The sequence below is a fragment of the Haliotis rubra genome, unplaced genomic scaffold, assembly GCF_003918875.1.
Source record: "Haliotis rubra isolate DU_JTF1 unplaced genomic scaffold, ASM391887v1 Scf1629, whole genome shotgun sequence".
NCBI classification, from domain to species: domain Eukaryota; kingdom Metazoa; phylum Mollusca; class Gastropoda; order Lepetellida; family Haliotidae; genus Haliotis; species Haliotis rubra.
Window position 1 is genome coordinate 70,628 of NW_025765591.1, and position 26,597 is coordinate 97,224.

A 26,597-nucleotide genomic window follows, 5' to 3' on the forward strand; every position below is an offset into this window, starting at 1 on the left:
CTGGAAATTTAGTTTGACGTATATATATATATATATATGTTTAATGTGTGAGTTTAAGGGCCTTCCCAACATTCCAGCTTTATCATGACCATTATTTGTAAACAGATCACGTTTGGGATCGGCAAACCAGAAAATCCAGTGACACGTCAGCACTAATTTTATGAAATTAAATTTTGAAAACGTAAAGAAAAAAGTTTACTGCTATGGTTAATGGTATCGTACTAGTCCTGTGTTAGTGAGCCTGACCACCCGATCCCGTTAGTCTCTCCTGACGACAAGCATGGGTTACTGAAGATCAATTCTAACCGAGATCTTCATGGATTTTGTGTGATGAAGGTTCATCATAACGTGTTATACTTAGTCAATCGCTCACGCCAAAGATTCGGGTTTTATTTGGATTCACCACATAACTTCTATTTCTCGGAACCCCGAAGGGTTTTATCAGAGTAGTACAGCTTGCGACATTGTACAACACCAATACAACTAAAATCCTGTTCAGATATTTAAAGCTTAACTGTTCTACAAACAAGCAAACAAGTATCACTGTACCCCATCGTTTTTATTGGACTAAATTATGAGTATTCTTTTACGACGCTTCGAGCAATATTCCAGCATTGTCACGGGGTACACCAGAAATTGACATCAGGCATTCTGCCCATGCCTGAAATCGAACACGCGTTTTCGGCGTGATGAAGGAATGCTTTATGCACGTATTTGGCTACGCCCCTAGAACTACTGCATACCACTGTATGTTTTTGGTGTACTCGTGATCGTTTGAGTGAGCGAGCAAGATTTCACGCCGCTTTTATCAATATTCCAGCAATATCGCCGCGGGGCACACCAGAAATAGGCTTCACGCATTAAACCAATGTGGGGAATCGAAGCCGGGTGTTCGACGTGACGAGTGAACGTTTTAATCACTAGGCTACCCAACCGCCACTCGGTCGTTTGACAGTATGAACAGTAAAAGGTCTTTATCATGCATCTTCCTCATGGAGATCATCAGTTGTCAATTCCAGATGAGGTAAACTGTTGCATCACTGTATTTTCTTGCACCACAGCCACAACTACAGCCACAGCCACAACTATAACCACAACTACATCTACAACTACAGCCACGACTAGAGGCACAGTTAGACCGAACCACTGTGAGGATACATACCTGAGTGCTACAGAAACCGATCAGTATGTGACATCGCCAGGTTATCCTACCAGATACGTTCCGTACGTATATTTGTGTTCATCTGTCTGTTTCGTCTGGTTGATCCTTTGTGAAATGTGTCTGTGTATGTATGTATGTATGTATGTATGTATGTATGTATGTATGTATGTATGTATGTATGTATGTATGTATGTATGTATGTATGTATGTAATATGTATGTATGTATGTATGTATGTATGTGTATGCGTGCGTGTGTGTGTGTGTGTGTGTGTGTGCGCGTGCGTGCGTGCGTGCGTGTGTGTGTACACGTTCATGTATAATGTTGACGTTGATTTGGTTTCTAGGGACCTGTATTGTGTCTGGCACATATCAGCGCCCCGAGGGAAGATGATCCATGTTGAAGTCGTTGATTCAGAACTGGAATCCTCCACATCATGTAGCTATGACATCGTGAAAGCCTTCGACGGTGGGCTACATAATTTTGTGTACTTGTCCAGAATTGTGAACTTTGTATCTCCGCGAATAACAGATTGTTAATTGAGACTGATGTAACCCAAAACAACTCTGATTTCCATTTTTTCCTTAAATGCAAATGCACGGAATAGAACGTCTGCCGCGGCTGAATACGTCTCGTAGGCGAACATATTCCATGTTGAGGAGACACGGTCTAATATCCGGGCGTTTTCTTTGTGGCATTTGCTTTGCTCAATATCCGCTGCTGGTCGGTTCAAATCCCATCGTCGTCCTTGGTATAACCATTTTGCCAGAAGAAGTCGTTTTACCAACGAGGAAAACATTTCAAATTTAGGTTACTTAATTGCGTTTGCCTCACTCATTTACCTGAAGCGTATGACATGACCGATATACTCACGCGCTCACTCCGTTTGCATCACTCATTTACCTGAAGCGTACGACATGATCGAAATACTCACGCGCTCACTCCGTTTGCATCACTCATTTACCTGAAGCATACGACATGATCGAAATACTCAAGCGCTCACTCCGTTTCCTTCACTCATTTACCTGATGCGTACGACATGACCGAAATACTCACGCGCTCACTCCGTTTGCATCACTCATTTACCTGAAGCGTACGACATGACCGAAATACTCACGCGCTCACTCCGTTTGCATCACTCATTTACCTGAAGCGCACGACATGACCGAAATACTCACGCGCTCACTTCAGTGCGATAATACCCGAAAGTTAATTTGATAAGGCATCTTTTTAGGACAGCATAAACTTTCAGGCAACATAAATATCATTCACGTGTAAAACCCGCGAAACGTTTTAAGATCATTGAGTGGAAATTTGTAACTATATGAATAATAAGCATGAAAAAGCTCATAAGTACATAAAGGAGAAAATTAATCTTTATGTAGAGTCCATTATATTTATTCAACTATGTCAGTTTCACATGTTTATGGATCATCACGTTTTGTTTCAGGTGCCACAAATCAAAGTTCTCTTCTTGAAAACTGGTGTGGTGACAGAGCCCCCACATTTCAAAGTACAGGAAATGCCATGTTAATAATCTTCAAAACTGATAGAAGTATAAATGAAAAAGGTTTCCGTCTGAAATATTCAATGACAGAAAGTGAGTATTATATTCATTTCACAGTCATTTTACTTTCTCAATGTAAGCTGAGGACCAACTATTGAGGATACGAAAACTCATGAAACAAATATAGACTGAAAACAATGATTGGGTAAACGAATTGGATCTCAGTTTCATGATAAACGAAAAAGCAGTCAGTAGCATGATCATTATGTGACGAGGACCTTGCAATTGTCTTTGGATGTATCTGGGCAGAATCTCATCAGTAGCGCATCATTGTCAGAGAACTGCCGAAAACAACTGAATGCACATGCGGGTCTCTATGACAGGTCGCTATGTTTAAGCGTTCGTGAGACCGAAAGATGCAATCGGACAATGAACGACAACGCGTCATCTTATGGTGCGTGGGTTGTCGATGCTTACTTCGGACAGTAGACATTTGACACATGAGATCGCTCTGTCTTTCTACCAAATCCACAGGACCTTGGCAATACTCTTCTGAAGCGTGTATTCTCCTGGGACTCGTTCCCCAAAGCGATCGTAGCGCTACGACATTCGTAAGTAAAATAGTCGTAAGTGCCATACATTAACATTAACTTACGACTATCCTAGCGCTAAGAGAGCTTCGAAAATATAGGCCCTGTACACTTGTTAGGAGTGTGAAACGACTGCTCCCTGTGATGGCATCACGTGTATCAATTAGGGGCTCAGATGTCTTTTTCTTTTCTTTTTAACTTTGTGTGTGCGTGTGTGTGTCATTAAAAATATTTTTTTATGTTTATGTTTTAGTCAGATACTCTACATATAAATGTCTTAAGGGGTGATCTTACTGAGTATTTCTGTTAGATAATTCGTCGAAGGCTTTATACAACTAACATATCCACACCCATTCTAATTACAGCACCCTACGCCTGTAGTACAAACGTCTCTGTGACGGCTTCGGGAACGATGATCTACTCACCAATGTATCCTGTTACTTACCCAAGGTAGATTCTCTTATAACTGGGCTAAATGGATTGAGTATTACTACACGTAGAGGGAACTTGACCAACTCTTATAGTTGTGTCCACAGATTTTCAAAGATCCGTGGGGCGGTGGGGTAGCCTAGTGGTTAAAGCGTCCGCTCGTCACGCCGGAAACCCGGGTTCAATTCCCCACATGGGTTCAACGTGTGAAGCCCATTTCTGGTGTCTCCCGCCGTGATATTATTGGAATAAAGTGGCGTGAAACCATACTCACTCACTCAAAGATCCGTGGTGCAAGATTCATCCATTGGTCTGTAAGCACCACGTTGTGCCCACTGATGTCATCAGACTGATCAACTCACACCCTATAGCACTGGTGTATGTCGTAAATCGTACGACGAAATATTCGTTCTTGACTGTTAACCAGAAAAACAAGCTAATTACTGTAGCGGTAATCATTTTACATGTCCGTAGTTGAGAGTTACCCCTTTGCCCTTATATTTCTTTGCAGTGTAAGCCCCACAGTCATGAACAGAGGTTTATGGAGTTTTAAGGAAGTTTGAACGAAGTACATGTGTATGTTAAATGTGCTGCGTTCTTTGAACCTTGTGAATTGGCGCAAAACGAAAACTAACGAACTAACGCTTGTATTCATGAACACGTACGAACCTCCGTAAATAAGGACACTTGGAGACTTTGAAATCATGTTTTATGTGGAAAATGAATAACGGCAATTACAATATTATCATCATGTGCGGTTAATAAATTGTCAGCAAAATGAGTTGACTTTTGCATATCCAGATTTGCATATGTCTAGTGTGATGTTTATGTCACGTGTTCTGTTGACTTACCACGTTGTACTGTGTACATGAACTATACTGTAGTTGTACTGAGTGTAGAATATAGCAGAATATAGTAATTTCCATGTGGTATACTGACAAGGAAATGCAAATGAAAGTTTAACTCATAGTGCTTAATGTGCTCAAGTAGATTTGAATCCAGATGTCTTATCCGGCGCAATTAGCTGTCCTGATTTGCGTCCTACAAGCATGAATCCAAGATTCGTTTTGTTTAATTTTGGGGGTTTTGAACTCTGCTGGTTATTTTACCAAAGTTTCGCCTAAGACATCTCTGACTTGGTTCATCAAGCAAGCTGACACACCATGACATAACTGAAATACTTTTTGTGTGTTTTTTGTTGTGGAATTGCAGACTGTTTGGTTATGTAAATCTATGATTCACGTTTCCTTCTAAATTTCAGGCACAGGAATTGTTGGTGGTACTTAACAGCAGATCATTACGTCAACATCAAACTAAGTGTTCTGGCGAACAGTTTCCGATCATCCGGTGACTGTTCTGTGGATACTATTTCCATTAGTGACGGTAGGAATGATATATGTGTAGTATTACTCAGCAGTGAGTTGAGAAATAATATGTCAGTGTATATGACTGTTTTCAAACTTCAAACACACGCACTAATACAAGTGTATAATAATTATTGTATATTATTGTTCATCATCTATATAATTATGAGATTTCCGATTAACAAGATAACAAGATGTTGTAGTGGAGCTAATTAATTTGCGTCTTATGACAGTTTAATAGAATATTTTAATGTAATATTTTTGTGAACTTTCTTTCCTGTGCCTGAAAAAAAGTATGCTATTGTCTTTACAACATGTATTCAGATTCCGGAGAAGTTGGTTCGCTTTGTGGAACTTCCGACCAAACATTCGTAAGTTCTGGGCACAATATGAGAATACGATTCTACTCTGGTAGTTACGGGACCACAGGAACAGGTTTCAAGCTGTCTGCCACTGGGGGTAATTACGCAGGTGAGTACTTCTGGAATGTTTGCTGTCATTTATGAAAGAGGCAAAATTCACTTAAAATGTACCAGTATTGTAATATTGCAGTAGCATATAGCTTAAAACTCAAAACCTCGGTTTGTTCTTATTTGGGCTGAAAATAATCCCACGAGAAATATGTGGTCTCATTTATACAGATATAAATGTACCTAAAGGTTACCTAATGGTATCCGTAATTTGAATTCATGTAATCATATCTTTCTTTGTTCTCCTTATATATCACCTATAACCATCATGATAATTGAAAAGGTTCGTTATTTTTTGCTTATGGGAAAACATATTCATCAATGCACAATTATTATTATATTTCAGCAACACACAACTATATTTATCATCAATGTGGATGTACCTTCCCTGTTCAACATTTTCTTATTAGTTTATTTAACTCCCTGGTGATAATCTTAAGATATTTCGCACATCCGACATCCAAGAAGCTATATCCATGTTGTCTTGTTATATTACTCGTGAAGGTCCGGGTTAGAATATTGATCTTCACTAACCCATGCTTGTCGTAAGAGGCGACTAACGGGATCGGTTGGTCAGGCACGCTGACTTGGTTGACACATGTCATCGGTTCCCAATTGCGAAGATCGATGCTCCTGCTGTTGATCACTGGATTGTCTGGTCCAGACTCGATTATTTACAGACCGCCACCATATAGCTGGAATATTGCTGAGTGCGGCGTAAAACTAAACTCACACACTCACTCTTGTTATATTATCCCCTAAACACTACATTCCGTCTTTGGGTGAGTGAGTGTGATTCTACTGGGCTTTTAGCAATATTCCAGCAATATCACGGCGAGGGACACCAGAAATAGTTTTCACACACTGTACCCATGTAGGGAATCGAACCCGGGTCTTCAGCGTGCCGACCATTTAAACAACCCCACTACCCCACAGAGAAGGAACGTAGACCTTGTGACTTCACTGATCATTCAATTAATACATTACGTAGTAACCTTTTTAGAGCAAGCTGTTGAATTATTACGTTTCATTCCGTTCAGCCTAACAATCCTGTAAAGTGTGTTTCACAGTGTCACAGTGGAACTGATGGCCATTTATCAGTCGGTATCTGATATTATGAAAAACCTGATTAGTGGTATTATATTTTTCTATTTGTTTTGTCAGTTGCCTGTTTTGTCAATTGGACACGGGCATCCTAGTTGTGTGATGTTTATGTTGCAGAAAATATGTGATTCGATTCGAATTCTAGGTTTGTCAGCACCAATCCCGAGCTCAATGGTCTGTACGTATGTCTAAGAAATGCCGCATTTTGAGCTATCGTCCCTAGTCAAATACAACCCAACCAAAATACAACAGTGATATAGCTTACTGGAGACAATTACAAATGTCGGATATTGCTGGACCGTTCATAGTTTATGGCTAGGGGGGTGGTGATGATTTTAGGGTGGGTGGGTAGGGGGTCACCCATTTTGTTCTGGGGAGGTAGTGGGGGTCATCAATTGTGTACACCTGTCCTAGCAGCAATTTTGTACATAAAATATGTAAGGATTATGCTTAAAAAATATGGGAAGGAGGAAGGGGGTGTCATTGATTTTGTACATGACATACAGGGGGGAGGGGTCACTTATTTTAGGGGGGTCATTCATATTGCACATGCTTCTCCATAAAAGTCATCATCAACCCCCTAGCCATAAATTATGAACGGACACAGACGTGATATAATTGTGCATTCGTGAAACGAGGCGAATATATGCTTAATGTTCGACTAATCGTTTGTTTCAGTTTGTGAGCCACGACATCTGGAAGCAGATGAGTATTATAGCTACGATTTAACATCGCCTCGGTATCCGCTCTCTTATCCAAAGTAAGATAGAAGCATTTGCATTCATTAATGCATAACCTGTATTAACAGCGTTACCTTTCAAATTGTGGAACACTTGTAAATTTAAGACAATGTTTTGAAATTCTTTTTTGCGTGTAGTGTATGATAACATTAACAAATTTTATCTTAATTTAATGCCTAGGATGAACAGTAATGATTTTCGGGGGAAAATAAGTGGGGTTTGTGTGTGTGTGTGTATGTGTATATACATATATTAAGCGCTCCCTTTTTCAGCAGACCGCCTCCGTGGTGTAGTGGTTAGAGCGTCCGCCCGGAGAGCGGAAGGTCGCGGGTTCGATCCCCGACCGCGTCATACCAAAAGACGTTAAAATATGGTACTTGTTGGTCCCTGTCTGGCGCTCGGCATTAATGGGTACAACAAGGACTGGTCAGCACGGAGTCAGTATAATGTGTCTGAGTGGGGTATTCATGCTTCACTGCGGCATGGTATCTCAGTGAGCTAGCACTATAAAACCAGCTTAAGTCTGGGCTAGTACAAGCAGCCGCACATACACATACGCACGCATGCACGTCGTCCTATGAGCGAAATATTCTCAAGCACGACGTTAAACTCAATTTCACCTCACCTCACCTTTTTCAGCAATGCCGACTGTACATGGTTCATATCAACCAATTCCTATGACCATGCCATTACTTTGCAAGTGGTGGTATCTGACATTGAATATTCTGCTGGCTGTTGGAAAGACTACGTTGAGGCATTAGATGGTACGTAAAGGTTGTGAAGTCATAGCAAATATAACCAGTTGTTAATTTGTGATGAATTTTTATTCACTTCATCATTTCAGAATAGTATTTATTCATTTCAGTTATCGGTGAACAGTACTTGTACAAATACAGCTCTGTTCAATGTTTCTGTTCAGTGAAGACTGACTGACTGAGTTTGGTTTTACGCCGCTTTTAGCAATATTCCAGCAACATCACGGCGGGGGACACCAGATATGGGCTTCACACATTGTACCCATGTGGGGATTCGAACCCGGGTCTTCAGCGTGACGAGCCAACGCATTAACCAATGCTACCCCACCGCCCTGTTCAGTGAAGAAGGTGGTTAGGAAGACATGGTTAAATTTTCAACATGGTCTCAAAGAATTATTTCCTATGAATATATGTCTTCCTAAATCTTCAGTGAGGGGAGTAGCAATGGGTTAACCAAGCGGTTAACGTAGTCGGCCGCCACAATTGCCAACTTTATGTACTGGGTGGACCAATTTTTGCTACTTCAATAATGCCGGAAAATACAGTATGGAAGAAAGGAGTAAAACTCAAACGTTGCGTTCTAAAATTAATTTTTCAATTATTCTGTTATGTCATTGTAAAGTTCAGAACACTGGCTGTGGGAAATATCTAACGAAAATGGAAACTGACAATAACATGAGCCTTGAGTTACAAGAATGTACTATTTCCTCGGTAGTGCCAGAACGTTTTCTGGCACCAACTGTGTATTGACCTCCTCCATTTTTATTTGACTCGAGGTTACAATAGCAATTTGTAATAATACACAAACGTCATTAGCTTAATTATTCCAGGTTGTGTTTGAAAACGTGCGCCTTCTTTGGATTGTTATAATGAGTAAGAGAAACTTTAGTCACATCGGCAATATTTCAGCCATATCGTGACTAAAACGGTTAATACGTTAATGATAGATAATATTAGGGTAATTTTTACTATCAAATCGGTCGACAGAGGACAGTACATCAACCAGACTATCACAATTTGAGATATTAAAACTAGCATTTAACATGAAGTTTCCATAACTATTTGGGACAATACAATGTAAAAAAAAACGGCCTGAGTATCGCCAGCAACTGAAGGTAGATCACAATACCAGGGACCATAGGGACTTACAGTACCTTTACTACCTGCATTGACCCTACATGGACATCAGTCCTTCAGCCGTTGGCGATTGTAGTGAAATTTAGCCAAATACTAAAGGGACACATATTCTGCATATAAAATACGTAGTATGAAAAACATATTTTGAATGAAATTGGACTTACATACCCTCTCAGGGAGGTAATCATTTCACGCTACTTCAACCCTCTTTGAAGGAATTGCCACAAACAGTCGACAGTTGTTTATTCATGCTGACAAATTAACATATATTTACTAATTACAATATAGAATCAAAATTTATTCAATAAATCAATATATTTTAAAAAACCCACAATAATTAAATGAAAACGAACCATTTCTTTGTTTTCGTTATGATCTTAGTCTACAGTATATGGATCAGTAGAAACCATTTGTTCTATCATATGTGCAGTTCCGAAAATGTTTGGAATGACACCTATGAGTATTTGGGACGTACATTTTAGGGCAGTACACATCTTCACTATCCCTTGGACGATGGTGCGGTATTCTTAACCCAACAAAGACAAGTTCTGGCAGCTCGATGACAGTTCTCTTTCATAGTGACCAATCTCACACGGAAGGCGGTTTCAAGATATCATATTACTCAAAGCAAAGGAACCAAAATGGTAAGCTACATAGATTGCCAAATATTCGGCAAACGGGACACGACATTACTTTTGACATACTTCCAAAGACGCCAAGTCATTGTGAACGTTATATTGTCACCATGACACAAAGAAGTTCTAAACGTGTAATTGTTACCATTATACAAAGCGGTTCTGAATATTATCTTGTCAAAAATGATAGCATTACAAAGTAGTGCTAATAATATCATTATACAATGTAATTCTAAATGTTACATTGTTACAGTGATGTAAAGTATTTTTGAACGTTCATTGTTACCATGGTTATAACAAACTTGTTCTAAATGTTGAACTGATCTAGTGATGCAAAACAGTTTTAAACGTTTTATTGCTTCCAGGATATAAAGTAGTTCTAAACGTAACCATGACGTAGTTCAAGGTGATAAATTAGTGGCTGCGTGCAGTGAATACTCATTACTTCAATACTTGTATAATACTTGCTTCAGAGAATGGACCGGTCGAGTTCAATACTGGTGCACTTTTCGGAGGATTGGCTGGAGGTGGGCTCTTGCTTGCTATCCTTATCCTTTGTGCAAGGTCATATAAGAAACGAAAGTTAACAGAAATGTCTCGAGCAGATGTAAGGACAAGACCTGCTTATTTGACCACACCAGTTGGGCAATTGTCTACCCCAACCCCGGAATATACGGTAGGGTACAGTCAGCAACAGGTTTCAATCCAGCCAATGAACACAGGGGAATACTACAACACCGCTGTGTTTGACCCACCGCCTTCCTACGATGAAGTTATAAAGAATAACACCGAATTCCAGGTACCTCCCCCTTACAGTAGTATTCCTGATAACTCTACAACGAACAGTAATACAGCAGACAGCCAGGCCGATGACGCACGGTTGTAGCAATTGTACTTGCGTCAGAAAGGCTATGCAATGTTTTTATTTGATATCCAAGGTCAACATTTACTTTAGTGGAATATAAGCACTGGAGAGTATTGGTCCACGACAGCAGCCAAGTGACTGGGCAGTGAACGTTGTGTTGCCGACTGTGTCAATCCTGACAGAGAAGGATGTGTCGGACATACAAACTTGTGTTTGACGTATCCTACGACGTCAGTGGTGAATTGTATAATTAGGTGACAGTGTGTTTGGTTGATGTTCCCGAACATTGGTTAATCGGACAGGCGGTTGTTGCAGCCCTGATCGCATCAGAAGGATACGGATGAGTGATTGTGGTTTTATGCCGGTTTTAGTAAAATTCCTGCAATACTACGTCGAGGAACACCAGGAATGGGCTTCAAACCAGAAGGATTCGGGGTACACTTAGTCAGAAGTATACGTACATGTAATGAAGATTAGGAATAAGATCCCATTGAACTTGTTTCTGTCGAACAGTCTGGTTTGCTAAAGAATGCACCGGAAAAAAGACTTCTCTCTCCAAAGTGGGCATATGTAATTTCCAAAAGAAAATAACACCACTTTGACTGGTTTTGGAATGTTGCTTTTGCTGGAGGTGGTGAAGAACTGAATAATGAGTTGCTCGGTGATGTTATTTGTTGAGTATATAATACCTGTGTGTGTAATTGTTAAAATGTATTGACAATTGCGCAATATCACTAACTTTGTCATGAGGTACCAGCTTCTTATCTTATAACAAATACCTTCAGTGCTACGTACAAACGGATAATATCATTAGCATAAAGTGAAAATGTATCTTAGTTTACAGACTGTTCGAATGTGAATTAGCTCTTCTTTAAGAGCCTTGTAATATTTCAGTGTACAGTTCAATAAACATGTAATGCAAACAATCATCCAACATTTGTCAGAGGAACATCGACTTGCAGATGTCATATATTTTGTCTGAAGAGGGTGTGTAATAATGGGTTGTGAAAGAGAATAAACTAGTATACACCAAACGTCCCCCCACTCGTTCGTATATCGGGGGGCGGTGGGGTAGCCTAGTGGTTAAAGCGTTGGCTCGTCACGCCGAAGACCCGGGTTCGATTCCCCACATGGGCACAATATGTTAAGCCCATTTCTTGTGTGCCCCGCCGTGATATTGCTTGAATATTGCTAAAAGCGGCGTAAAACCAAACTCAGTCAGTCAGTCGTATATCGGCATGCAACACGGTTTGTATGTCTGAAACGTGAATTATCACATGGAAATGCATGTAGTATTATTACATCTGTTAAAAAAATGTTCATGACCCTACACGTACCCAAGAAGAGTTCATGGCCCAACACATACCCAAGAAGTGGTCATGACCCAACACCGATCAGAAGTGGTCATGACCCAACACCGATCAGAGGTGTTCATGACTAAACAGACACACAGACCCAGAACTGTTCATGACCCAACACGTACAAACGAAGAAGTTCATGATCCTTTTCATAACAAAAGTGTTCATAATCCTACACGCACTACAGCTTGTTCAGCTTGACCTGAGCTACTCTACATATGCATGACCTTGGAGGTCAAATGGTACAAACGGCTGGTCGAGTTAACTTCATTAAATAGGGGACATGTTCTATTCGTCCCAGGGTTGCACTGGAAACATCAGGCCAGAATCGCATAACATTAAACCATCTGTAGCTTATTTTTTTAAAAAGTTAGGACATTGCTGAGACACTGAGATGTCAAACGGCGACCTTGTCTTGGCTTTTCGGACATGTGTGACAATCAACTGACAAAGGTTTGCACCCCTTCACAATATACACCGAACCAGTTGTGACACGGTCACGCAATACATTATTCACTTGATTAGGTCAAGCTGAAGAACACATGACCCAACACATAACAGAAGTGTTCATGGCTCTATGCGTAACAGAAGTGTTCATAATCCTACACGCACTAATAGACTAGTGTTCATGACCCAACAGATACCCAGCAACCCAGAAGTGGTCATGGCCCTATACATCCCAGAAGACTTCATGACCTCACAGGTACCCAAGAAGTGTTCATGACTCAACACGTAAGTGAATGAGTTTAGTTTACGCCGCACAATATTCAAGCTATATGACGGCGGTCGGTATATAATCGAGTCTGGACCAGACAATCCAGTGACCAACTGGAAGATGATGACATGTGTCAACCAAGTCAGCGGGCCTGACCACCAGATCCCTCTTACAACAAGCATGGATGACTGAAGACCAATTCTTAAGTGGAAAAGTCCTTTTGTGGAAAAGACAATATACCTATGAAATTATGTGAATGGACTACTGAATTTAGTAAAGAGCCATTCAAAAATTATCATAGAAAAGTAAATATGAATAGCCTGACGCCACACAGCAGAACTTCTGCCACGCCATGTAAACAAACCACACAGACCAGTGATAAATGAGCCAAAACTCATTGTTTAATGACGGCTGTATTGAAGTGCATACATTTTGCTGCTTACAAGTAAAGGCAAACGTTAAGGAAATTAATTTCGTTCACAGAGGAGTTTGAGTATGAATGTCTCGGACGAAACATTTCTTTTGTAGTTGACTTAGTATATATAAATGCTACTGAGGGTATGATGCAGATCTCAGACGATTCTTCTTTGATAAAACAGACAAGCAAGAGTAGTGTGCTGACAATCATTGACATTCATCATCAGGTATCGAAACCAGTGATTTCGGTATGGTGCAACCAGAAATCTCGTTAGTGAGAGCACTACCAACTCGGTTTTAATTCGAAGAGTTATATTAATTCTGCCACGAAAATCATGAAACTATGTTAACGTTTCATTGACAAATTTCGAAAAAATATATGAAAAGAAACCTGGAGATTAAATGATACGGGTTTTTTAAACTATACGCATGGTATTAATTTATTACCATCATTCGATAGATACATACAGTTAAAATGTGATCAGAAATACGAGTTCTCCATGAACGCATTTACATCAAGTAAATACTACAATATAACTAAAATTGTCACATACATATACACACAGAACCTACGTTATGGAAATTAAAGGTCACTTTTAACCACCAATCACTTTATCCATTATTAGCTGAAATTCAATAAGAAAGGTGAGACTGAGACCAGTATCAAGATAGAAAGAACTGCATGTTGCCCTGTGCATTACATAAAGAGCATCTCAGGTTGACGTCACATTGCAACACTGCTCAGCAAGGTCGTAGCATGAAATAAAATCGAGAATGTACTGTGTTAGGGGTATTAGCCTTCAAATATATTCAAAATGGTTGCGGGCTTTTCTAAAATTAAAGTCTACCTTTTCATTTTCACTAAACATTTTAAGGTTGAACAAGCAAATACAAAATGTTGTATAGTTGGTTGCTACCACTACTACTACCACTGCTGCTGCTACAGCTACTGCTACTACTACTGCTTAAATAAATACTAATTATCACACGCCGTAAATGTAGATTTATTCGTTGAACACATATACATGATGACGATCTGTCAAGGAAACAGAATAAATTAAAAAAAATGTAAACTAATCACCGTCGTGTCTTTCAACAGTACACAATTTCAATGGAAATAAATAGTATTGAAATATCAACTTGTTGCAAAAATACTTTATGGATCGAATAATGTTTTACTTGTTTGTACTAAAATAGCAATATTACAGCCAAATGACAAATCATTACTGGACCACACAATTTAGTGAGTGACATAACGACTACCGTTGTATGCAACTGCCGCATACCCAAGAATCTGTGCCCTGAAAATCACTCCAGGTTGAAATCGAACGCAAGCTGGTGATCGGTAAATAGTAACTGTAGTTCAGATGTCTATCTGAGTATTTAGAACATGTTCCCTGGATTCATAATACTGGAAATCATGTCTGTATGGTGCTGTAAGTTAGACATATTGAAACATTTGGAAGACACTTATAACAACATTTGAAATTTGTCTCATGGTTGCTTCTACATGCACACCCGCGTTTAGAATTGATCTTCAGTAACCAATATTTGTTGTAAGAGGCGGCTAACGGGATCGCGTGGTCAGGCTCACTGACTTGGTGTACACATGTCATCGATATCGTATGCCAATTGCGTAGATCGATGCTCATGCTGTTGATCACTGAATTGTCTTGACCAAACTCGATTATATACCGACCACTGCCATATAGCTGGAATATTGCTGAGTGCGGCGTAAAACCAAACTCACTCACTTCTCCGTGTTAATGCACTTCCTCTATTTTTGTGACAACTTCAGTGATCGATGCACCGTTTATTAATGCAGGCATAAAAAATGTTCTTCTAATGTTATAACAATCAGCATTTTCTCTGTATATATATTCAACATATCTGTAGTATGACAAAGCACGTTCATATTTACCTGTTAATCGTCATTACCCATAGGTGCATGGGGTTGGTGGATGTATATGCACGGACAGGTCAGTACGTCCTGCAAGGTCGCTTACTGTGGGAAGGCAATTCAGCCAGGGCATCTGGTCATCTGTAAGAACGCCCACACAGAGTTGGAAAATAGCCTTAGCCGAGTTTTTTTTGCATGAGAAGGGGCGACTTCAACAAAGTAAGTGAAGTATCCCAAGAGGTTTATTTACAACATTATACAAACACTTATAAAGTCGTAATCACATGACACAGAATTTATGGGTTGAAGGGTGGGGAGACAACGTTCGGGTTTAAGTGTTCAACAGCCACCCAGAAGAAATGTGAGTCAATGTAGTCCATGCCCTGCGCACTCCCGCTGTCAAGTGCCAATGCATTATATTGCTGTGTCGCAATACTTCTACACAAGCGAAGCTGCAGTTGCCCACCAGCTGTAGTTGTGTCGCAATACTTCCAAGTTGCAGTTGTTTTTTTATGCTGTACAACTTGTATTTTTCAATCAAATATTCTCTTCAAACTACGTGTTCACACTCCAGCTGAATGACGACGGCCTGTAAACAATCGAGTTTAGACAAACCTGACCACCCGATCCCGTTGGTTGCTTTAGATGAGCTCTATCCAGTGTCTCTGTTCAGTTCAAATCTATAAACTGCATCAGAAGACTCCTCACTCAGTTACAAAAAGCAGTTCCTACAACGAAACATACCAATTCTACTTCAGACGTCATATCGTTAGCTTTACAACGGGTCAATATAACCTACATACCTTAACCAGTTGCACAATACCTTCACTGAGTGGAAAATATCACGTTATCAGTGACGTCACAGTTAAGGACATGACAACCTGGCTATGTTTCTATAACTAGGGCACAGACTTCGTAGAGTTCACACAAGCATACGGACTACACAATGTTGATACTGACGTTGATCTCAACGACATTGTTGATTAGTAACATCCACGCAGATGCCAGCAACTCGGCAGGTAGGCCCTTTATCAAACCCTATTTTGGATCCCCCTTCACAAACGATGTCTCGCACAATCGCGATCTGTGTTTGCCGACCTGATGTTGTAAACACTAGTTCAGGAAAGTTATATGTACAGATATGGCTTACCAGGGATAACACCTTTCACACTTCCCTTCACCGTTCAGTATCACTATTTCTCAAAAACTAATTGTAATTAGGCACAGGAATGTATAGATGAATATAAAGACATTTAGGGTTACGTACAAACTGTGTGTGGATCTTCTAATGTAGATATAGCTGTTACTGAGTACACATCATAATCTTGTCAACAGAGCCCAGTGTTATTTGGTTTTGTTTGTATCCGAATATGGATCACCTGCCCCTCAAATAGTCTTTCATTTACAGAATACTGGAACAAATATAGTTTTCATTACGGGGCTGTTGATATTAATTCTTTGAACAAGACACGCAGTAATTAGCTACAGGCACTATTTAATTTTAAACGATATACTAGCTTACTTTTGAAATACATGACAGAAAAATACGTGGGCTCAACCTTCAACCCAATTCATAAACACAAGTATGTCTTAGATTATTTTCTATTAAGGAGGAAGTTCCACGTATATGCCACTAGACAATCCCAGTATAAGAAATGATATAAGATTTCCTTTCCTACAGCTGTGAGTGTTGAAATGAATCTGTTCATATAGTAGTCACCACTATTTTGTACGTTAAACATAGCCTAGTCACTACTATTTTGTATGTTGAAAGGGGTCTGTTCATATAATTGTCAATACTATTTCCTACGTTGAATCAGTTCATATAATTGTCACTACTATTTGCCAATGGTATGTTAAACGGAGTCTGTTCACATAATTGTCTCTACTATTTTGTATGTTAAATTGAGTCTGTTCACATAATTGTATACTATTTTGCATGATTAATCAGTTTATATAATTGTCACTGCTATTTGGTATGTTGAATAAGTTCACGTAATTGTCTATACTATTTGCCTGTGGTATGTTAAACGGAGTCTGTTCATATAATTGACTCTACTATTTTGTATGTTAAACGGAATCTGTCCATATAGTAATTGTCACTACTATTTGATATGTTAAGTCTGTTCATATAATTGTCGCCATACACCTGGAATATTCGTGAGCGCGACGTTAAACAAGAAACAAATCATATAATTGACACGACTATATTTATATTGACAGGAGTCAGAGGAGGTTTTAGATTCAATTTAGACATTATCAGATTACGGATAATAACCAGCGTAACACGTGCCGGGTCTGCGTTTTGTCATTTCAACGGCTGCATACTATTATGGCGCCTTTTCTTGTTTATCGTGTTTACAAATAACTACATAATATCAGATGGACAACATCCAAACACGTAGACGCATTGTAATTAAACAAGTGTGATACTATTGCAGGGTCAACGTTGGCATAGACTACCAACACTCTGCTGGGGTGTGAGGTTGTTTATTTCGGTGAATGTGATCGATAAACGACACCCTGTAACAATAAATATAATAATATTATATACATCTCACACAATTCATACAGTATGCATATAATTCCATACACGGGTTAATACATATGGACAATTACCAATAATACTGTAGTTACTCAAGGCATGAATACCATTATTTACAACACATATGGAATATGGGCATTATGAAATTACAGCATTACGAATAACGTAATGATAATACATGCGTACAATGTAATACACAGAAGATAGATAATAATACACCATTACGCATTAGTCGTTATGATAATGTACACATGAGTCGTCACCACGCATTACGTGATGGTACTATATACAAATACAATGATGTAAAAAGACATATACACATACCCTGTGGGTGGTACAAGGGTGCACAACAATCGGGCACGGCACCAGTCTTATGGACGGGGACCTATCTGCTGCAAATAATATTAGATGATAAATAATATACAATGTAATGTGGAGTAGATTTTGGGCTGCTACATTCATGAACATAAAATAATTACTTCCACACATTGATAATTACACTTATACTTATCATAGTTAAAACATAGCAACTTATATTAAAACACATTCTCTCATCTGACACATTCAGTGAAAGGGATAGTAAAGATAGGAAACTATTAGTGATACTTATTGATGTTTATAGCTTAGGATTGGAAAGCTAGCATAAATACATATAGCACACTTACATGCTATACAATATAATACCTATTTAAATGATAGTAAATAGATATGCGTTTATTATATATATACTCCAAGGATGAAATGTAATATTACTTTAATTAAATGAATACTAACCTTAATGTTACACTGTGTGTCTGTCTAAGCTGTCCAAAAGTCAGTGCAGAATGAGTGAAATTGTGCATGGAGTTCGTGAGACCAATCAGCCGAGAAGCGTCATGGCTTGGGCAATTAGTGAGAGAGGCCAAGCTCTAAAGCTTAAACCTTAAACTGCCTAGAAATAATATAGCTAAAAGGAGAGAATAATAACATGATTAAAATAATATATTTACACTGAAATACACCTGCCACAATACTTTGACTTTAAATGCCGAAGAAAATAAACAGAATAGTTCTTTCATAATCTTTTCAAAATCGTTACTTTTTACATCGATAGTAAAGGAAGCATACAGTGATAAATCTGCTAGTCAAAGTTTGACATTAAATGACTGACCTTAAATCAGTACGATGTTGCTATGCCTTATGCTGATTTCTGTTGCTCTAGTTTAAGACAAAGACAGGTTATACCCATTTAAGTCACAGTACGCACTAATATAATATAAATATTCTGGTCTTTGATAATCTGTTGTACCGGTGTCTGTTATTCCCGTTTAAGTCACAGTATAAACTTAGCTAATATAAATATTCTGGTCTTTCATAATCTCTTGCACCGGTGTTTGTTATTTCCGTTTAAGTCACAGTATAAGCTTAGCTAATATCAAACCATTCTGCTCTCTGCTAACCTGGTACACTGCTGTCTGTTATTCCCGTTTAGTCACAGTACGCATATAAATATTCTGGTCTTTATACTGTTATGATGTCTGCTGTTTGTTTTTAACACCGCACTCAGCAATAGTCCAGTTAATTTCTCATAATGGTTTCGCTCATTTTCAAATATTGATCATGATTTTCTTTCAATAACTTCAGCATGCGTCATCTGTCAGAAGTTTAAAACCGAATCTGTGAGCCTTTATAATATAATATAATTTGTGTTTATTTTTCAGTCATAGCAGTCAACACAACGTTCTTGGTGAACGAAACAGCAACACACGTTGTATCACCTGTGTTTCATGTAGGTTTTCGGTATGTACGCGTTTGCATCCTAAATATATTAAACTTTGTTTGTCCTTATGTGTTCTCGATTACCCTAAGTAGTATACGGTATGGGGCTACGAGACCAGGTCCCTCCCAGAAGTCCCTAATCCCGTAGCCCCATAGCGTATACTACTACTGAGGTGCATGCAAAATGTGATGAAAATCGATGGAATAGTTTCTGAAATATTGACTTTTAAATGAGCATGGGGTCGGTTGGGAAAAGGCAAAATGTCCAACTTTTTGTCGTTATTAAGTCTAATTAATCTAATGAAGTCATTGAGAGTGTTCTTAATGCCTTTTAGCAATAGCGTAACCATCTGCCGAGATGCATGCGAAAATAGGTCAAATAGTTTAGGAAATAATAACTTTTTAGTGAGCTTGTGGTCGGTCTGGCGAAAGGCTAACATCCAACGTATTGTCGTACTTGTTATATATTAGCGAGGCGAGAGGTGTTTTCAGCCGATTGATACGCAGCTCTTGGCAGTTCCCCCGAGCTGCCTTGCTACCATCTCGTTAGGACGTACTTGTAGCGATGTGTGAGCTGTCTGAAGGTGAATGAAACGCAGGTCTCAGCAGTCATCACCTCGCTACCGTCTCGGGGGTTGCTCTGAGCGAGCGCCGTAGACGAGTATAAGTGTGTGTGTGTGTGTGTGTGTGTGTGTGCGTGCGTGCGTGCGTGCGTGTGCGCGTGCATGTGTGTGTGTGTCTTGGCTCGGCTCGGCTTGTACAGCCGACTGGCTGGCTGGCTGGTTACGTTATGTTCATTTCCACTAAATCATACCGCAGCTCTCGGCAATTCCCGCCGGGTCGCCTCGCTGCCGTCTCGGTATCACCGAGCGAGCGCTGTGAGCCAGTCACAGTGTGTGTGTGTGTGTCTCGGCTCGGCTATTCACCTACAGCTCGCTGAGCTGACTGGCCGCCTGGCTACGTTATGTTGATGTCTGCGAAACAATTTATTGTTAATCTCCTTTTATGACTTTCATTTCGTAATGAAGGCTTGTCGGGCCTGTTGCTTCCCTTGGTTCACGAACTTTTTTTTCTCGAAAGCCTTTTTACGAGACCTGGTTAGAATCTTTTGTTTCATTCTGTGATATTTTGCGATTTCTGATAGCAGCAAACGAAACTCTTCCTCAGAGATTTTACAGTCGGTGAGCGCGGTGGAAATATGATCGTCTATCCTGTATAACTTCGCTTCGGCTAGAATTCTAATTTTTTCCTGTTTCAATGCTTTACGTTGCAGTCTGCGAGACACGAACTTAAGCGCCAATCCCATCAACCCTGTCACTCCGGCTGTTATTTCGATGCCTAGCACCACGGGTGCGGGCACGATGGTGGATAATAACCTGACACCTGCTACGCCTAATCCCATGCTGACTGAAATCAGGGCGCTGTCAACACCATCCACGGAATTGACGGCCTTGTGATATTTTTTTTCTGTAATGCCGACCGCGTATCGCGTTCACATTCTAGTTGTTATTTGATCTAGCATATCTGTTGCAAATGAAACTTGTCTACGGTTTCCGGTGTTTTTGCCACTTCATCCACGACCGGGTACAGTCCCAATCTGTATATATACTCTTTTTATAAAATAGTATTTAATTGCTCCTCAGTCAATGTTTAATGAATATACTTTAAGCTGATGAGGTACACGTTTTGGTATATAAAAATGGTCTGGAGGTTAATGTAATCCTTTTGAAAAATCATAATATCTAGGTTTGCAGTGGGGTTTCTTCCTACGACAACGCTTTTGTTGATGGTGAGGATGCCAGCGTATTTTTAATCCATGCAAAACGTCTATATCTACTCTGGGGGCATCTCCAAGAATAACTTCGATAATAAGAGTAGAACCTTGTATCACACTGATCCACGAGTCTGGCACGACAGTATATTTGATTAAAAATAACAATGCTTTTTTCTCATTGGGGACTAACATGTTAGCCGTTTGATCTGGTAATGGCGCTACGCTCGTCCACGTTAATATTCCAGGATCAAACCTCCCCAACAGTATCACGTTATTTTTTAGTGAACCGCCACCCTCATTATTATCCATGATAAGATAGGGGTAGGTCAGGACCAGGTTAATAAACCAGTTCAACTGAGATTCGAAGATGACTTCTCGTCGTTTGTACACGTTGTCTTGTAAGTGCATGACGTATAAGGTGTTTTCCTCGCCGGGGAGATCGAATCCCCACGTGTCCCCTAGATCGGGTAGCGTTACGTTGGGGTGATGGTTCATCTCGTTTATATAGAATGTATTACGAAATGGTTTTCAATTGGTTATCGGATAATTCCTCGGACGTGCACTTCAAACCCATGAGATGTATGTTGTTGAGCAGGAAAATTTTTGTGAGCGATATCGTGTCTTCTACGGTCACAGTGACACCCTGCAGACTGGTGTAGTCGTTAACGTTCACCCGCACGTAAACGGAGCAAACTTGGTATTGTTGTTGTTTGGCCCAACAGAGTTTGATCCCTTTCACGATTTCGACGACGTTACGCACCGACAGCGGTTCGCTGAGGTAGACTTGGATGTACAGTGTGGTTTTCGATGGCAGATTTTCCAGGACGTCTACCAAGCTGTCGAATTCCAACACCATCTGCAACCCCACGTTTTGCATCCCGGGTTTGCTCGACAGCATGTGGGCTACTCTTTGCCTCAGCATGCTGACGATCACGCTGGGTCTTCTCGTAGGGATGTAAGCCACGAGCAGCATTCCGTTGTTCACGACTTTCATCAGGTAGTGATCCTTGTTGTCCATGAAAACGTGGGGAGAGTCGAGCGTGATGTTGAGATTCCAGTCGATTTTGGATGGCACTAATACCCAATTGTTGTCGTCGTTGAAGATGAGATGGTACTGCGTGTTTCTGGAGACGGCTGTGGTCTCGACGTCGTCCAGGTGAAACAGCCTGCTGCGGAAGGCTTGGGTTATCGTCCATTCGTCCTCGTCGTTGCGTATCAGGTCGTGTTTAATGTCTAAACTGAAATTTTCAATTCCGTGATGTTGCCTCGGATTAATTTCTTGTACTGCCGCGATGAAAACGATTCGGTTCTGCCGTCGTTGTACTTTTCCATTTTCACCGGCACGGCTCTCAGCAGTGTGGAAGGTCGTTCGCCTTGAACGTTGTCGGTCGTACTCAGCTGATCAAGATGAATGTACAGTTCGCGGTACGGAACGAGTTCGAGTAAATCATGGTGGGTTTTTGTTGTATTACGCTCGACCAAAACCCGAGCGTTTTAGTCAGTGGCCGGCTGAGTCTCAAAGTGTTTTCTCCATTGTTGACCAACATGACCGTGCCATTCGAGTCTTTATTTTGAGTTTGGTTCCCACGTGTTTGAATATTTCGTCGTTCAGTGAGCACATACTGTAGTAGACGTCTCTTATTTGGTTGCGTTTGTCATTGACAAACAGCCTGTAGTTGTGTCCTCTGATGTTGATCCATTGCGGGTAGTAGGTGATATCGCAAATCGCGACTTCAACGTCCCCTGACGTGTTATCGATCGCGTGCAGCAGTGGAACGGGCTCGCCGCTCGTGATTCCAGGTAGCGTGACGTACATGTTAAACATATGCAAGACACTACAATATATATTCAATATGCTGTTTTATCTTAAAAGCGATAATATAAGTGCTGATGATTTCACGCAACCGAAGATCGGGGTGGATGCAAACGATGGTTCCCACTTTCAAACTCGATTTATCGATGTATTTGAAAAGTATAGATTTTCGGTCATGAATGTGAAAACGGTGCACGCTTGGTTTGACAACCCGATGCAGTTCTGGCAGAATCCTTTCAATATCGCCGTGTTGTGCACGACAAGGTGTGGTGTGGCCTTGAATGACACTCGAGTCGGTCCGTGTTCTATTTTCACGTGTACTACCAGATCAGACGTATTTTGAAAGAAATCAGAGCCCCGATTCCACAGGACGTAGCGTGGAATGCGGCAAACAATCCTTACGATCGGCGTGCGTACGAACGGGTTTGCAACGAATTCGAAATCGATCTGAAGACGGATTGGTGTAGATTGTGTACAAACCACGGGTTGAGCATTCCATACAGTGGAGCTCGATCCGTGAAAGAAGTAAGAGATGGTTTACTGAAAAGTGGTAGGCTCTGACAGGACTTTGCTCTGTCGAGTAATGAATGGTGAGATGATCGTAGGAATTTTAAAGGCTTTGTTGCTTTCACCGTTCAAAAGTAGGAGCAGCCTCGATACCCCGAAGACGATTGGAAAGTATATATGTTGGACACTTCAAAAGGGTTTACTCGTGCCGGTGTCGTCAGATTAAACGATTTGATTCGAACGTACGTGTGGGGCGTGATGGGCGTTCAGACGCAACTCGTTCCAGCCTCGTGGGTCATGAAGGGACGGCTTACGATGCGCAGAAACAGTTCGTGGCTAATGTCGAGGATGCCATTGCTAGACCGATCGATCTACCAAGTGCCATCGAACACTAGGAGAAAGCCCTGGAATATGCCTGTTCAAAAGTTGACTACGTGTTTGGCGTGGGACTGTACATGGCTCCGAGCGACATGCAACTGAGGGTGAACAGAGTGGTGGGCTATAACAACGAAATCAACATTGCCACCGGCGATCAAAAGTTGGGCTTGAACCCGGATGTCAATAATGCGAGTCGAGTCGTGCCACAGCACGAAACGGGCATCGTGGCACCGACACCTGAAGAAGTAGTACAACAACAGCAGCAGCTGTCCCCGCATGTGCACCAAACCCGTCATGGCAATGACGAAAGCCCACAGGTTTTGACCAAGCCACGTGACCATTTTCGACAAGAAGCCTAACAACCAGGAAACGATGCTGCCCAACATGCCAGGCAGGGCTTCGGTGGCTTTGCCGGCCAGTTTAGCCAGGTCCTCGCAGAGAGATTTCAAATGTTTTTTTATCCAGTCTCTGACATCATCGCCTGATGATGGGCTTGTTGGTGTTGGGCTTGGTGGTGTACCACCACCGCCCGTCAGTGATACGACCAGGGTTGATATGATGAAGCCCCAAACCGTGAGAATGCTGGCGATGGTGATTCCTTGTTCCCAGAACAGAATTAGGACCCTGTCGGCCAACGTGGTGTCCTCGTGCAAGACTCGGTCGATGGTTTTCGGGTACACTGCTGATCTGTGATAGGAGGGCTTCCCGGTTGGAGAAAGCAGCTTCCAATCTGGTCCGTCTCTCGTCTTTCAGGTCTCAATGATGTTTTTCGTGGCCTCGACGTCATCCACGAGTTTTCTTTTCTCGTGAGCAATGTGTTCGTCAATTATGTTCAGTTTACCAATGTTGTTCCAAGTTCTCCGCGCACGTTTTTCAAGGTTTCGTCTAGACCCCAAAGTTCCTTAAGAAAACACCCATCAAAATAAGCGGGAACGAGGTGCTGAGCATCGACGACAGTGACGTGTTTTACTGTTACGCGGACCTCTGGAAAACCTCGAACGAACACAATGACATGGCGTATCAAGGACTTTGTCAGAGTAACAATATATCGAAAGAAATCCGTGTGGGCTACGATTTCATGGAAGACCAGCTCGGCAATATAACGGCAGGAGAAAAAGCCATTGCCGAGGCATACGGGAATCGGTTTTGCATACCGCTCGACTTCGAGCTGCTTGAGGGGCAGATGCCATTTTACCAGGCCGCGTTTGGTGACCGGCTGGAATACGAACTCACGTTCAACGACTACGGCAAGGATATCTTCATGCCGGAAGGCAACGAGGCCAGCTACGTCGTCGACAACATCTCGCTGGAGTTCAACATGGTCACGAGCATGGAACTGGCCCGGCAGATTCGCCAACAGTACTCGGGAAAGCTGTCCATCCTGTACGAATGCGTGTTGCGACACCGGACGATCGTCTAGGACAAGAGCGACACACCGTGGAACATCAACCTAAATATGCCGGCTCGATCGATGAAAGTTACTTTGCTCATTCCCGTGGCGGAATACGAGCAGTTTCAAAGAAACAGCGAACTCACTTAGAATCCCGAGATCACGAAAGTGGAAGTGACTGTCGAAGGTGTGGCCAACCATCTGTTCAGCCAAGGCATGCGAGCTCATCAGCAGTGGGACGAGATCAATAAACTCGATGTCGCCAAAGACCTGGGTTTCACCTACATGACGCTCGGTAAGTGTCTGGATAAGCATTACGCGCTGTGGCAGGACATGCGATCCATGGACGACTACAGACTACATGGCAGCGGGCACCGCATCAACAACGGCAGTGAGGGAATCACCATCCAAATCACCATAAAGGCGCAAAATCCGGCCGACAAGTTAAATTTATATTTGTACTTGATTATGGACGCGCAACTCAATATAGACAATGGAAGATTCGTGCAAGCCATTTTTTGATTTACCTCGCCATCCCCACTGCGCCATGGTGTGCGGTCAGACGGGATGCGGCAAGACAGCATTCGTGCTGGACAGGCTAGAAGGTTACTATCGTGACGTGTTCGACCACATCGTCAATCTCTCTCCACTTTTACAGGTGAACAAGACGTACACGGAGAGACCGTGGGTGATGACGGACCCGGACGTGTACAAAATCGATCCAGGAATTCGTCTGCAGGACTGGTTGTGCGCTTACCATGACAAGCTGAAAGGGGAATTGACACTGTTCATCCTGGACGACTGCAGTGCCAACAAGGAGATGGTTAATAAACGAGACGTGTTGTCGTACCTGGCCTTCTTGGGCCGGCACACAAAACACAGCGTTTGGGTTCTGACGCAGAAATTCAACTCAGTGCTAAATGATTTACGGGAACAGACGAGATGGCTCGCCCTGTTTAACTGAAAGGACAGGGATTCGTTCGAGGACTGCTTGCGAGAAAACGACATGATCCCAAACCAACAAGAATGAGAACGAGTGAAGAAACAGCTCGCCGAAGCAAAACAAGCCAAACTCATGTTGAAAACCGACCAACCCGTTGCGTATAAAGTCTTCTAGCTTAAGCAAAAAAAATTTCTAGCACAATTCTAGCAAAATTCAAGCAAATTCTAGCATAACTCAAGCGAATGAATAATTTTGGTTAACGATGTTCGAAACTATCGTTTGTGCAACTTGACTTTCATCTTGCTGTGTTTCATGTACATCGCATTTTATTTTATTAGACTT

General features: G+C 41.2%; 2 protein-coding genes and 1 long non-coding RNA gene across 5 annotated transcripts in view; 2 read left to right on the forward strand and 1 right to left on the reverse strand.

Annotated features, from left to right (window-relative positions):
* LOC124271713 (cubilin-like) overlaps positions 1–26,597 on the forward strand; it is a 67,022-nt gene that overhangs the window by 7,514 nt on the left and 32,911 nt on the right. Inside the window, exons 1-2 of one of the 3 annotated variants that reach the window (XM_046706877.1) lie at positions 16,017–16,166; positions 19,393–19,471. The exons of the other annotated variants lie outside the window; for them this stretch is intronic. The gene's annotated coding sequence lies outside the window, so the exon portion shown is untranslated. Of the gene's footprint in view, positions 1–16,016; positions 16,167–19,392; positions 19,472–26,597 lie in introns of those variants that run through there. 3 annotated transcript variants of the gene reach the window in all.
* On the forward strand, positions 1,515–10,949 carry LOC124271715 (deleted in malignant brain tumors 1 protein-like). Its single transcript, XM_046706878.1, has 9 exons — positions 1,515–1,629; positions 2,612–2,761; positions 3,624–3,708; positions 4,949–5,070; positions 5,376–5,522; positions 7,304–7,385; positions 8,005–8,129; positions 9,740–9,901; positions 10,366–10,949. The coding sequence occupies exons 1-9, from the start codon at positions 1,551–1,553 to the stop codon at positions 10,776–10,778; spliced, it is 1,365 nt and encodes a 454-aa protein (XP_046562834.1). The 5' UTR covers positions 1,515–1,550; the 3' UTR covers positions 10,779–10,949.
* On the reverse strand, positions 17,622–18,115 carry LOC124271716. The gene is made up of 2 exons (XR_006897113.1): positions 18,017–18,115; positions 17,622–17,670 (listed from the first exon to the last, which is right to left on the reverse strand). It is a non-coding gene; the product is annotated as an uncharacterized LOC124271716 (long non-coding RNA).

Excerpts from the sequence above, each read along its gene's own strand:
- LOC124271715 (XM_046706878.1), top strand. The coding sequence starts at position 1,551 with ATGATCCATGTTGAAGTCGTTGATTCAGAACTGGAATCCTCCACATCA. Across the intron at positions 3,709-4,948 it reads TATCCTGTTACTTACCCAAG|GCACAGGAATTGTTGGTGGT; the intron begins GTAGATTCTCTT and ends TCTAAATTTCAG. Across the intron at positions 7,386-8,004 it reads TATCCGCTCTCTTATCCAAA|CAATGCCGACTGTACATGGT; the intron begins GTAAGATAGAAG and ends CACCTTTTTCAG.